General features: G+C 38.7%; 1 protein-coding gene across 4 annotated transcripts in view; it reads right to left on the reverse strand.

Annotated features, from left to right (window-relative positions):
* Positions 1–340: 340 nt before the first annotated feature.
* Klhdc10 (kelch domain containing 10) overlaps positions 341–15,086 on the reverse strand; it is a 59,030-nt gene continuing 44,284 nt past the window's right edge. For all 4 annotated transcript variants that reach the window (XM_020183797.2, XM_074063167.1, XM_020183796.2 and 1 more), the window contains 6 exons: positions 13,521–13,669; positions 11,747–11,831; positions 10,715–10,781; positions 8,017–8,064; positions 6,090–6,229; positions 341–5,216 (listed from right to left, as the gene is read on the reverse strand). In XM_020183797.2, the coding sequence (XP_020039386.1) occupies positions 5,007–5,216; positions 6,090–6,229; positions 8,017–8,064; positions 10,715–10,781; positions 11,747–11,831; positions 13,521–13,669 (699 nt within the window). In that variant the 3' untranslated portion in view covers positions 341–5,006. The remainder of the gene's footprint in view (positions 5,217–6,089; positions 6,230–8,016; positions 8,065–10,714; positions 10,782–11,746; positions 11,832–13,520; positions 13,670–15,086) is intronic.

Here is a 15,086-nt window from a genome sequence, read left to right on the forward strand (position 1 = left end):
TCCTCCAGCCCTTCAAAAAAGTCTAGATACGCCCATCCAAACCCATCCAGCAGTGTTTTGAGGACTATGGGATAGGCAGTAAGAGGAAATGAGGGAGTGTGGCCTGCCCCCCCTGTTGAGGGAGGGAGCAACCATGTGTCCAGGAGCTCCAGATGGTAAGCAGACAGAAGAGCCCAAATCAGATGCAGGTGGGGAAGGGGAGATGACTCACAGATACTACAGAGGAAAGCCACACTGGAGGACAGTAAAGGGCGGTAGAAGGGTGGGACTGATGCTATCAAATAGGTGAGCTCATGTACACACAAATTACTGTCACACAATCATGGTGGCCTGAAACAAATAGATTTGGACAAGATTTATTGATCAGATTGTTTTTAGAAAACCAACAGCAAAACACTGACAAGGTACATAAATACAGATTGGACATTTCAGGGTAAATTCACTACACTTCCTACTTGCTCGTAGGAAACTGGGGGGAGGTGGAAAAGCTGTCCTGATCATATGGCATGCACACCAGACTGCAAAAGGACTTCCACACTATTTAACAGGACTGTGGCAAATAGCTTTAAAGTAAGGCAAGCATTGTGTATGGCCCCAGCATTCTCTGTAGGAGAAGCAAAGCCTACCCCACCCCTCAGAGACTGCATTCTAGAGACAGGCTTCCCTTTCTTGCCCGATTCTTCCAGTGACAGTCACTGAAGGTGCCTTCACAGGGAGATGCCTGCATTCTGCCTGTGCAGACTCTGTACAGGAAGGGGCTTTACAGAGAGTCAGTGTGCTTTCTGCTGCTTCCTTTGTGTTCCCCATGTGTAACTAGCAATATAGCAATTACTACTGCTTGGTGAAATTGGCCTTGTCTCTGAAAACTGCCTCTGACTCACCCTGTACATAGACTAAGTAGGGCCTTTAACGAACTTCTCAAAAGTTTAAAAAAATTGAAAACATGAAATTACACCAAAAAGATGGCACCACTTTTGAAGCACGACTTATAACTTCTGCTTATAACACAAGACAAGGGAAGAGGTGGCTTTCTGCCATATTTCACAACCTTAGAAGGAAATGCCACTGCCGGCATGATCTGGTAGCCATGTGAGTCTCATGGCGCCTACCTCAGACCCTGCCAATGCTCCCAGAGTTCCAAGGCATTTGGGGAATCAAAGCAATTTACACTAATGGTGACCACTTACTGGAACTTATGGTCATAAACCCACAAACCCTCATCCACCCTGGAGCTCAATGCCAGAAAAATGAAAAAAAAAATTAAAATGGCTTTTTGTGCTACATCAGAATGCTGGCAGGTAGATAATTCAGTAACCTGTGCCACTTTCTAAATATCTGTTAAGACCACATAAAACAAACTGCTTTTACAGGATATGAAGACCAACATAGAAAGTATAATCCAAACTTTGTTCCATGCCAAGCTATAGGACTGGAGAAAATACCTCCAAAGAAAGGAAAAAAAAAAAAAAAAAAGCAAAGATGGATCAAAAGTCAATGAAATGTGTTCAAATGATGGGATTTCCTGTGTCTGTCATATACAGCTTTCTCTTCCCACAGGTGCTGAGTTCTTTGGGGGTTCAGGACAGACAGTCCAGAACTTGGGCAGGAGATCATGCTGATAACTGAGGGTTATCACCTGTGCTTCATTTGTGCACTCAATAGTAATCAGTTGTCCTACACAGCTCAGCTCAGTTCATTGGGCTGCTTATGTGTTGGCTGGTTGCTAGCCCCTCTGTAAGCCTTTTCTTTTTCGAATTATTCATCTCATCGAAAAGGAGGTGTTTGTGGGAAAGGGACAAGGAGGGAAAAGAAATATAAATGAATCAATTCTTCAGTTGAAACACTGATTATCTATGGATTTCAATTATCTGTGCTTTACTGTTGCTACTCTGGGTACCAAAGGTCACTGTCAACATACCTTTTGCTTAGAAATGTTAATATGCTTATAATTGCACTATTAAATCTAGCTATGTAGTGGACATGAATGGTGTAGAGTAAAATTTTAATCAAGTCATTGGATCCTGAAGAAAGAAGATTCTGCCAGTGAAAGAGAGTTTTGTTTAGTCCTCAAAGAATACTTAAAATGTCAATCAATTCTATATTGACATGTAGTTTTTTCCATGGTGTGGAATATGCTTTATTAAATGAAGAAAGCATCATTTTTGTCATTTACTAAAGTAGTACATTACCAGATAAATTACTGTATAGATGGGAAAACTGGTATTACTAAATATTAGGTTTTAATTCTCCATTTAGGAACCACCTTGCAAGTGGACTTCCTTGTTCCTGGATAAGACATGCAAACATGACAGCACAGAAATGACTGGGACAATATCTCAATTCTAACAAATCCAAGAACAAGAATTTCTATGAACTGGGGTAGGAAAACAAGGACTTCAAAATCCAGCTTTATCAAGAGTCAGCTTATGATTACATCAAAAATTCTTGGTATAATTTTACTCTAGTGAACTGACTTCCCCAAGACAGATTAAAAAAAGTAGTGTAGCTGCTTTATAGTGTAGCTGCTTTATAGTCACACCCTCTACATAATCTGTATATATCCATGTGTGTTTCTCTATATTGCACTTAGTTTCCCAGGACTGCAGGAAGACAGCTGGGAGTACCTCAAACCTGGCCCAAATCAGGTAACAGTGTTGGGAATTCACTGACTATAGATACATTAAATGCCTTGTGACCCGTACATAGAGCCCAGTCATCTTCATTTAAGTCTTCATACCTACAGTTTCAATTTGGTATTCAGAACGCGTGCAGATGTGCACTCAGAGCTGGCCATACTAGACAACTATACTTTTAAAACACACAGGTCTTTGCTGTCAGGTTTCCAACATCTATCTCAAAGAAGACTGCCCTCAGAAGGCTTAAAAAGGATTATCAGCAAGTGTGGCTTGAATAAGACCCCTTTCTCCAACTTTCTGGTGTAGCAGAACCAGAGGCTTGCTTATATCCCGAAGACCATGGAAGTCTAAAGCATTCAGTCTCTGATCCCTGTATAAACCAGTGACAAAAAATCCATTTGCTCCCCTAGAAAGCATGACTTGTTTACTTTGGGATACAATTCTACCACATGTGAGAGATGAGGCTAGAGTCACACAGCAAAGTTCCATTCTGAGCTAAGGGAGCTGCTCAGACTGACTTGCTCTAGAGAGACCCCTTCTGGGAAGCAAGCCTGGCAGGGGGTAGTGAGAGGTTGAATGTGGCCTGGGGACTGGAAATGGCAAGACATGGGGGATGCTCCTTTTCTTGCCTCTCCCTCACACTCCTCATTCCCCAGATGAGGGCTTATCACAAGACTGCAGAATACAGGCTGCATTAACTAAATCCAACACAGATGGGCTATCATAAGGCCTAGAGATTAGGAGTACGAATTCTAGAGGCCATGGTTTCTTTTTCCCCAGAACTGAACACGATAGTAACTTTAGCCATAACTCAAAAGTGATTTTAAATCCACAATAAGCTAAAGCAATCCCTTCTGGGGTAAAAGAAAAAGAAGAATACTTTAAAAGCTAGGTGGAAAAGAGGCACTTAAAGAACAAATGTATCCCAAATCTTGCCGTGAGTCTCCTGTTGTTAGGGGACTGTGGGAGGGCCAGCTCTGTCCCCTCCTGCATGCCCTCAGCACCTTGAGTCACCAGGGGACACCCAAATGCTCACGGCAAGTGACACACTCAACTCCTCAAGCAGCCTAAGGGCAAAGCAGCTGAAAACTTCAGTCATTTTTCTTTTTAGAATTACCAAAGCAAACCAAGTCAACTAAAACCTCACAGCAAAAAAGCAAAGGTACTTGGTTTCATTCTTTCCTTATGCCAGTCTTGAAATGATACTTGATTCTTCAGGAAGGATGATCTGTGGCTTTTCCCTAAAGATCTTTTATCCAAATATTAGATAATTTCAGCACCATGCACGTTAAAGCAGAAAAGGAGGCAACAAGTTAAGGGGAGAATCGAGGACCAGTTGCCTAAGAAAATGGGACTTGATTCGGGATTAGAAGAGAAACAAGTTCTGACAGCAAAACCCACTGGCCCAGCCAGAGCCCAGTCCCCATATTTCAAGAGGGCAGACTCTCTGCACTGCTCTCCTGTCCCATGGCATTGACACCACATACTTAGGATCTATGATTCCCCATGAAGTCAGAGAGATATTTAAGTCCATTCATAAGCATAGAAGAATCTCAAAACTTCCCTGAAGGACTTTGATTTGACAATATTATTTCTCAATCGGAAACACTTATGGTGCCATAATTTCTAAGAGCAAGAACAAAGAGCATGCCCATGAACAAACATTAAGTTTTCTGACAAGCCAACTCTCACCACTGCTGGCACATTAAAAATGAGAAAAAAAATCACTAACCAGGAGTTGCCAACCTGCCTAACTTTCCTCCAAAGCCAAAGGGTAGGGTTAGGTCTCTCAACAGCAAGAGATGTCAACTACTGCTGTCATTACATCCAACTACTCACTTGGACACACCTTGGAAACACCAATTTAATATCCAGGTTTATGCATGACCTGCGGGATTCTTAAGGTTAGCCTGTTCTCTTTCTGTCCCCCAAACTACTATTGTTGCTGTTGCTGGATTTTTAAATTTTATTTATTTACTTTTGATGATGATGCTTTAATTTGTAGTGCATTGACTGATGTGTTCAATATGTTCAGAATTCTTTTTGAAAAACTTCTTTGCCTTATCTTGTTTCCTAACATTATTAAGGTACTTTCAGACTTTTCCCTCAAGTCCACCAAGAAAGAGGGAATACATTAGTGTATGAATGTGTGTTGGGGCAGGAGGGAGAGAAGCAAAGAACAAAAGCACATGGGAAAGTGAGATGTCCATAAACTTAAAAACCAATTTACAGAAAGGCATCTGATGTATTTTCTGAATAAGGCCTTGATCAGGGTAACCAATCCTCTTTGTAGCACATTCTACACTGCCCATAAATAAAGGAGTCTCTTTAAATTAACAGTTCCAGTATCAATGAACAGTCCAGAAATCCTCATTTCAAGCGCTCGATGAGTCCCTGTGTTAGTCCAAGGTGCAGAAGCTGTGTTCGGGAGAGGTTTGCCAAGTTGGGGAAGGCCGTGAGTAGCTTCTCCCATGCCAGTTCCAGCAGGCTAGGTACCACCAGCCAGATCTTAAACAATGACCCAGTCCGTTTGTTTTCATGGATGTTCACCACTCCTCCATGAATGTACATGCAACCAGCCTATGAACAGATGGTAATTAAAAGAGGACAAGTTAAATTCAAGAGAAATAGATACCAAGGTGAGGACTCAGCATAGTAAATTGACTCGAGATGAAACAAAGAATTTCTTGGGCTGTGGGTGTGACTCAGTGGTAGACCACTTGACTAGCATGTACATCAAAGGATCTAGGTTCAATCCTCAGCACCACAAAAAAAAAAAAAAAAAAAAAAAAAAAAAGAATTTCTCACTGATCCCAACATATATGTAGAAATTGAGATAGGCTTAAATAATGAATGGGACAATTCACTTAACTGGAAAAAAACAAGAGTTTTCCGTTTATTTTTTTGAGACAGGGTTTCACTATATTGCCTAGGTTGGTCTCAAACTCCTGAATGCAAGTCATCCTTCCACCTCAGCCTCCCAAATGCTGGAATTATAGACATATACCACCATGCCCAGTCCTATAGTGCTTTTGTTTGTTTTACTTCAAATACAAACAGCTTCACTTTTTGCTAACATTAGATTTAGACTACAATAAGTATCTAAAGTGCCAAGTGCTAGGACTGCAAAGATGAAAATAAAAGTCTTTGTAGTGGTATCTTTAATAATAAGATATTAGAGGGCAAAACTATTCTGCTGTCCCAGGAAACATGTTTGAATTCACTGTCAAGGCCTAAAATGCCACATGCAGTGTTTCTTCTATGTTATTTTGTTCTTTTAAATTTGGATATTTTTCTCCCATTTTCTCAGAGGAAGAGCTGGCTTCAAAAGGAAGTTTTAAAAACACATTTTTAACCTAAGGTTTACCAATATCAGCATCTTTTTCTTGACATATATCTAAAAGGTTTCCTTATCTTCAACTACATCAAGAAGATATGAAAATAACCACTTACTGGTGTAACAGCCGCACAGTGGAAATAAACTGGCTCCGGCATGGTAGCAGGGAGTTTAACCCACTGGAAAGTCTGCAAATTCAACTTCCAGATATCTCCTAGGATCACTTCTCCATTGTAGCCCCCACAAATAAATACATCTATCAAGGAAAGAGAAAGCCAAGATCATATAGAGGAACCAAGCAGAGACTATATAGCATGTTTTGCAGAGGGTCACACGGCAGTTTGTGGATTGTCAATTAAGTGGATTGTCCCATAACAGGACTTTAGCCATGTGGTATTTCATATTGATGCTTTGTCCCTTAATGGAACTGGGACACTTTATTGGGCCTAAGGTGTGAACCTCTAAGGGGGCTTCATGTCACAGTTCTCAATTCAAATACCTCTGGGTTCTAGTCCCAGAACCTGGAAGTCTAGGAAAAAAAAAAAAAGAGGACTGGGCATGCTCCAACAGAGGGGACGGCTGTGTAGCTCCAGTAACTGACAGCATGGAGGGATTCAGGGCAGCCACTGCTGGATCTTACCATTTTTCAAGAGAAGCTGAAAATCTGGGTTTGTTGTTGTTGTTTGTTTGTTTTTTAATGAAACATTTTGCTTTTAAGTATTGGCCACTAATTTTTTTTTTAAAAAAATCAACAAACATAGGATCCAAACAAACACATCTACAGACCACCAGTTTGCAAACTCTTCCTTAAAGATCTTCTAAGATCCTAGAAAAAATATACATTTATCTGTTTAGAAACAAATGTCTTCCAGGTGACAGTTAACCTGAGGAGAAACATTAGCTGCGTGTGTCGTTTATGGGCATAAAAGAGGTTTTTCTAGCTTTCTTCATCAGAAAGGAAACATTCTGAAGCTCTATCTGACTTGTATATCTCTTTGTCAGGAATACAATTTTCCCAAAGGGAAAGGTGGATGTTGCTTTTGTTTTCACAAAATCAGTTAGTTGAAACTAATTAATCAACTTGTAACAAAGGCTATGTGAATCTTCAAACTAAATGCCCAGAACTAAGGCTGAATTTGTATGGTGATTATCCTCAAAAAAGCAAATGAATATATGTTTTAATTGAGGTGTAGATCAAGTTTAAGCCAATATTTAGTTAAGCTATAAAATACACTAGAAACTTTTTTGGCTAGGAATCAAGGAAAACTTTAAACCACAGCTCCATTCTCAGACAAGGGAAGCAAAGCTCAACAATGCCACTATCTATAAATCTTATCCAAAAAGCAGAAGCACAATAAAAAGCCCCTCTGTACTAGAGACAGCAGAATAATGCCAGTTAAATCTGAATTAGGCTGTCGAAAGGATGCAAGCTATCAAACTCACTTATATACCTCTCCCTCCCAGAAAAAACATCAAGAGATATATCAAACTGTAAAATAATCTGCAAATTAAGACAGGAAGATTATCCAAAGAAGAGTCATTTACCCCTCTTTGATAAAGTATCCACTGCTGCTTTCTAAAGCTATATAATGCTTTCGTTGTAATATGGGACCAAAGAATGAGCTGAATTTTATTTGACATCAGACAGAGAACAGAATAAATATGAAATAACATTCTGAAGGAGTTATTACAATTGTAATACAATGTCCACTGAGGTCTTATTGTATAAGCAGTCACTATTATTAGTGTTACAAACCATAACCACAGACATCTACTGAGGTTGAGTGCTGAAAGATCAGGTAGTACAATAAAAGTTTATTTATCACCAATTTTTGAGCTCTCTTATAACTGAGGGAACCCAGACACTATACTAGTTTACATTATGAAAACTGCTAAGGGAGGCATAACTCTTTAGATTTCTCTTTCAGTTTAAACTACAAGAAATAGATGCTTCCCAAAGTAATTGGAGCTGTCATTAGGAAATCAGTCACTCTCAGCAGACACAATTACGAATGGAATCAAAATGTCATTAAAAATCCTTACCATTTTTTATTTGAACACAACTGTGACATCTTCGGGCTGCAGGAAAACCTACCAAACACATAAACACAGAAATCCCATTATTTACAGGAAGACAAGGAATGACATTGACGTGACATAAAGAAACATACCATGAGCAACTCAAAACAATCCCTTTAATAAGCATCATTTAATAAACACTGACTAGTTCTTCCAATTCTTGCTTATTCTGAAAGTCACTGGAAGTCATCTCATCACAGCAACACAAGCTAAGAGGCCAGGGAAGCAAAATAGGGTAGGGGGACACAAAGTGGCTTTCCCAAGCGTTTGACCCCCAAAGAGATGGGTAGATTTTTATTTAAACTCCTGTTTTTTATCCTGCCTATATTTTACCTCTTGTGTCACAGAATTCAGTAGTCCCTTTTAAAATTCTCTTTGCTCAGGTAGCAGGATATAAAATCAACATAGAAAAATCATTAGCATTTCTATACACTAACAATGAGCAAACGGAAAAAGAATGTATGAAAACAATTCCATTTACAATAGCCTCAAAAAAAATCAAATACCTAGGGGTAAACCTAACAAAAGATGTGAAAGACCTCTACAAGGAAAACTATACATTTCTGAAGAAAGAGACTGAAGAAGACTATAGAAAGTGGAGAGATCTCCCATGCTCATGGATTGGTAGAATCAACATAGTAAAAATATCTATACTCCCAAAAGTAATCTACATGTTTAATGCAATTCCCATCAAAATTCCAATGACATTCATTAAAGAGATTGAAAAATCTACTGTTAAATTTATATGGAAACACAAGAGGCCACGAATAGCCAAGGCAATACTCAGTCAAAAGAACAATGCAGGAGGTATCACAATACCTGACTTCAAACTACATTACAAAGCACTAACAATAAAAACAGCATGGTACTGGCACAAAAACAGACATGAAGACCAGTGGAACAGAATAGAGGACCCAGATATGAAGCCACACAACTATAACCAACTTGTCTTTGACAAAGGAGCTAAAAATATACGATGGAGAAATAGCAGCCTCTTCAACAAAAACTGCTGGGAAAACTGGTTAGCAGTCTGCAAAAAACTGAAACCAGATCCATGTATATCACCCTATACCAAGATTAACTCAAAATGGATCAAGGATCTTAATATCAGACCCCAAACTCTTAAGTTGATACAAGAAAGAGTAGGAAATACTCTGGAGTTAGTAGGAATAGGTAAGAACTTTCTCAATGAAACCCCAGCAGCACAGCAACTAAGAGATAGCATAGATAAATGGGACCTCATAAAGCTAAAAAGCTTCTGTGCATCAAAAGAAATGGTCTCTAAACTGAAGAGAACACCCACAGAGTGGGAGAAAATATTTGCCAACTATACATCAGACAAAGGACTGATAACCAGAATATATAGGGAACTTAAAAAACTAAATTCTCCCAAAACTAATGAACCAATAAAGAAATGGGCAAGTGAACTAAACAGAACTTTCTCAAAAGAAGAAATTCAAATGGCCCAAAAACACATGAAAAAATGCTCACCATCTCTAGCAACAAAGGAAATGCAAATTAAAACCACACTAAGATTCCACCTCACCCCTGTTAGAATAGCCATCATCAGCAACACCACCACCAACAGGTGTTGGCGAGGATGTGGGGAAAAAGGAACCCTCTTACACTGTTGGTGGGAATGTAGACTAGTACAACCACTCTGGAAAAAAATTTGGAGGCTACTTAAAAAGCTGGACATCGATCTACCATTTGATCCAGCAATACCACTCTTGGGGATATACCCAAAATAATGTGACACAGGTTACCCCAGAGCACCTGCACACCCATGTTTATTGCAGCACTATTCACAATAGCCAAGTTATGGAAACAGCCAAGATGCCCCACCACTGAAGAATGGATTAAGAAAATGTGGTATCTATACACAATGGAATTTTATGCAGCCATGAAGAACGAAATGTTATCATTCGCTGGTAAATGGATGGAATTGGAGAACATCATTCTGAGTGAGGTTAGCCTGGCCCAAAAGACCAAAAATCGTATGTTCTCCCTCATATGCGGACATTAGATCAAGGGCAAACACAACAATGGGATTAGACTATGAGCACATGATAAAAGCAAGAGCACACAAGGGAGGGGTGAGGATAGGTAAGACACCTAAAGAATTAGCTAAAATTTGTTGCCCTTAACGCAGAGAAACTAAAGCAGATACCTTAAAAGCAACTGAGGCCAATAGGAAAAGGGGAACAGGTACTAGAGAAAAGGTTAGATTCTTTTAAAAGGTTAAAAGAATTAACCTAGAAGGTAACACCCACGCACAGGAAATCAATGTGAGTCAATGCCCTGTATAGCTATCCTTATCTCAACCAGCAAAAACCCTTGTTCCTTCCTGTTATTGCTTATACTCTCTCTACAACAAAATTAGAAATAAGGGCAAAATAGTTTCTGCTGGGTATTGAGGGGGTGGGGGCAAGGGGGAGAAATGAACCAAGCCTTGTATGCACATATGAATAATAAAAGAAAAAGAAAAAATAAATTTAAAAAAAATCTCTTTGCTCACTTGCTAAGGAAGAGTAATAACTGAGGTAAGGAACACAGTAATTTCTAATGCCACATACTCAAGAAAATTACTCTTTCCTTCATCAAACAAGTAGAAATATGAAATACATTTGCTAAAGACAAATGAATCGTATTTTAAACTTACCTATTTTCTCATGAGGTTTTGTTGCAATTTCCTCCCATGCATTTGTTTCAAGGTTGTATGCGTGGATCTTGAAGACAGAAAAGAACATACAAACAGATAAAGAACTGTAATCTTAGCTAGACTGAGAATGGATTTTTAAAAACAGACTTTAGTTTTTAGAGAAGTTTCAGGAAAATTGAAACAGTAGAAAACTGGACTTTTAACAACACAGCCTGCATAAACATATTTTTGGTTGAAAACGCTTCTTTTCCTTTGCTTTTCTCTGATAACATTTGTAAGGCAAATGTTAAATGAGGCAGTTGAAAATTAAGCACATATATGATATTCATTTTCAAAATTCACAGAAAAAAATTGGGAAAAGAGTTGGAAAGAGAAGCAAAGGTGCATGATTACTGATTTTCTTCTGTGTGCTATTCCGAAACTTCCACATTTTCTACAGTGAATTGTTTCATTTTTATAACAACAAAAAAGCAAGTGTTGCTAGTAAGGAAAAAGGGAAATGCAATTTTGACAAATTTGAGAAGATCATTAAGGTTCCAAGGCAGACCAGGAAGTTTACAGCCTGGGATTTCCCTGGGGATTAGTAATCATGACATTTTAGAAATGCCACAGGAATGGATGAATAAAAGCCTTTCAGAGCTTGGCTTTCTAAAGTTAAGGATGTGCAGTCCTAAACACACCTATTCTTTTTAGATACACAGCACTGACAACGAGAGGGATGTGACATGCTGAAAATCCTGGTTCTGTTGCTCCATTCAAGCTACTGCACCTTCCTTCTAGTCAACTTTCTTCATCCAGCATAAGGGATAATTTTCATAAAATATTTTCAGCATATGATAAATGTACCTGTCAACTAGAAAGCCTATTGGGAGCACAGAGTTCAACTTTCTAGCATAAAAGACATCTACTGTAAAACAGGTGTTGCTGAAGAGGCTGCTCAAAACTTCAAAAACGTAAAGTAACAGAATTATCCTGCTTAGTATGATATATGCCTCTGTCTATCCTCCTTCTCTCTTCTAAAAAACAGTATACCTTGTTTAAGGAATAAGCTGTCCAAGAGGTACCACCTCCCAAGATGTAAATCCTCTGCCCATCATGAGCGATTTCATGTCTGTATCTGAAAATATACAATAAAATGTTTATAATTGAGAAATAAGCTACCAAAGATTTACCTGTAAGATTTTTTATTGAATCATGATAAATTATTAGAAATAACTTCAGTACTTAACAACAGTGAATTGGTTAAATGAATTTATATAAAATGGACTTGTACACAATCAATATAATGCAGGCCTAGCTGGGGGCATGGCTCAAGTGGTAGAGCAGCCCTGAGTTCAGCACAGTACCGCCAAAACACCAAGAAAACAGAAAAGAAAAAGGAATGCAGACACAGAGGATGGTTAATATATTAAGAACTTCTTTTCATAACATTAACAGAAAAAAATCTATTATACACGAGCAGAAAGGCTATAACTTCATTTAGAGCTTAAAAGATACACAAATATGCACAGCAAATGACTATACGGACATAATCTAAAATGTTAATCCTGGTTATCTCTGTTTAGATTTTGCTCTTTCTTCATTTTGCTTATTTGGATTTTCTAGATTTCCTATAATCTTTTTGTGATATCTTTGTATAAGGGGAGAAATTATTACAGAGCTTCAAAAAATTATCTATTCATAATTAGAGACCTGAGACAATGAGTTTTCAAATTATGTTACTTATTTGTCGGAAAATTATGCTACATAGAACTGTGAATATATTATGAAACACCTACCAGAACTTTTATCCAGGCAATCTAGCTAGACTGAAACAATTTCTTTTTTGAGATAGGTCTCGCTATGTGGCCCAGGATCCTTCTGCCTCAGCCTCCTGGCTGAAAAAATTTATATGTTCATAAAATGATTCAAAGAAGGCAACTATGTGAAAATGCTTTGAAAACTTAATTTATTTCCTTCTTTCCATGAAGGCCCTAGTGCTGATAAAATTAGTTATATAAAAATCATTCCAGTAATAGACCAAGTGCTCTCGCAGCAGTTCTGCAATAAGCAGCCCACTAACTTATAATAAAGTACAGGTACTTATACTATAGTACAAGTACTTCCCCAGCCCTTCTAATCATTTTGCTTAAACCCAATAAAGTGACATTGGATTAGTCTAAACAGAGTGAATAAAAAAATTATTTACTGTCTGCTTTTAAACAGAAGAGGAAATAATTTCAAGTTTTTCAGTAAGTTTAATTCTGAGAAGAGGCAACTATTATTAGGAAAGAAAAAGTGAAAGATCTAGGACTGTAGAAGACAGGGAGAATTGTATGATATTGCAGTGTTTAACAGAGGACTTAATATGAATAACCTTTCTATCAGCCCATCCATCCATCCACCCCTCCATCATCCATCTTTCCATCCATCCTTCCTTCCATCCAATAACCACACACTGATCTCCAATATGGACTTTAGCTACCATTGGTTTCTTCTTACAAGTGTTACTAATTTCCTACTATAGCAAGACTAAAAAATACAAGGGGATTGGACTGGAAGTGTGGCTCAAGTAGTAGAATGCCTGCTCTGCAAGCACAAAGCCTTCAGTTTGAACCCAAGTAATAAAAAAAAGCAAGGAAATAACATGCAAAAACTTCTATAGTTCAGAGAAAAATACCACCTTCTCAGCAGTAGACATTTCCTTATCACTGACCTGGGATCTAACTATCAGCTAGCTCTTTGGTTTTCTTCATGTTATCAATATTGTGAAAGAGGTCAAATCTCAGTAAGAAAGACTTAATATGTTTTAATCCAATCACCTCACCTCTCTTCTGGTAGGTCACAGGACAGGTTGTTTGGTTTCAGCTGTGTCCATTCTCTGGTGTTGAGATCTAACTTGTGCAGGTCTGTACTATAAATGTAGCCAGTTGTCCCCCCAAACACATAAAGGGAGCCATTGATGATGGCCATAGCCTGGATAAGGTGAACAAGAATGACCAGTTAACACTTGATTAAAGAATATAAATTTATTAGATGTTCCCAAATCAGACTTAGTAAAATTCTCTTGCTCTTTTAACCCTTTAAAGCATCAGACTTTGAGCCAAGCACGGTGTTGTACAATCCCAACACTCGGGAGGCTGAGGCAGGAGGATTGTCAATTCAAGGCTAGCCTGGGTTACATAATGAGATTTTGTCACAAGCAAGCAAGCAAAAAATAAAATATATAAAATAAATTATCAGACCCTCAGGTGTGCTAACACACACCTGTAATCCCAATGACTCAGGAGCCCTGAAGTAGAAGGACGCTCAAGCCTAAGAGGCCAAGGCCAACCTTCCAACAGTGAGACTTGTCTCAAAATCAATAAATTCAATACAATATCAGGACTTTAAAGGACTAAAAATTAATTGGAATTATTTTTAGAACTTGGAGATTACCTTTAGAAAGGCAAAACTTGTAAATTTTACCTGGAACGACATGGGTTAAATGGGTCTTGGAGGCCCAGCTAAGAATGTCTAGATCATGGGCATAAACAATGCACTGAAATTTGCTTCTTTTCCTCAGCAGTCTGAAGAAAAACAATCCTAAAAAGCAGCAGCAGGGTGGGCGCCGGTGCCTCACGCCTGTAATCCTAGCTACGCAGGAGACAGAGATCAGGAGGATTGTGGTCCAAAGTCAACCCAGGCAAATAGTTCTCAAGACCTTATCTTGAAAAAAACCCTTCACAAAAAATAAGGGCTGGTGGAGTGACTCAAGGTGTAGGCCCTGAGTTCAAGCCCCAGTATCACAAAAAAAGGGAAAAAAAAGGCCTTGAGACAGCAGGCGGGTTTCCAGAGGACTTCTGGGAAGTCCAAGGTACAATGCCACAACTTTATGGTGTTAAGAACCAAGTAAATCTCTTCCCTAGTGGTGGGATAAATTAGGCTCAATCAGAGTATCATTAAAAGAAAAAAAAAATCTGCCAGGCACTGGTGGCTCTTGCCTGTAATCCTAGCTACTCAGGAGGCAGAGATCAGGGGGCTCGTGGTTCAAAGCCAGTCTGGGCAAATAGTTCTAGAGACCCTATCTCGAAAAACCTAACACACAAAAAAAAGGGCTGGTGGAGTGGCTCACAGTGTAGGCCCTGAGTTCAAGCTCCAGTACCGAAAAAAAGAAAAGAAAAAACCAGCAGCAGATAGGAAAATAAGCCACCAGAATTCTGTCCAGAGCTTACAGTTCCAGGGACTTAATATTTTCCATAAGACTCTTCTTCAATGTAAACTCAGCTACTGTCATGGTCACATCTTAAGAGTTTAAGTGCCTCCTGTGGTGGGATATAGAGGTTTAGGACGTAACCTTTTCAAAGTTAAACCTAGAAGTACTTATCAGAAGTCAGAGCTTGGATATTTTAAG

This window comes from Castor canadensis, chromosome 2 (genome assembly GCF_047511655.1).
Source record: "Castor canadensis chromosome 2, mCasCan1.hap1v2, whole genome shotgun sequence".
In the NCBI taxonomy this organism is placed as follows: domain Eukaryota; kingdom Metazoa; phylum Chordata; class Mammalia; order Rodentia; family Castoridae; genus Castor; species Castor canadensis.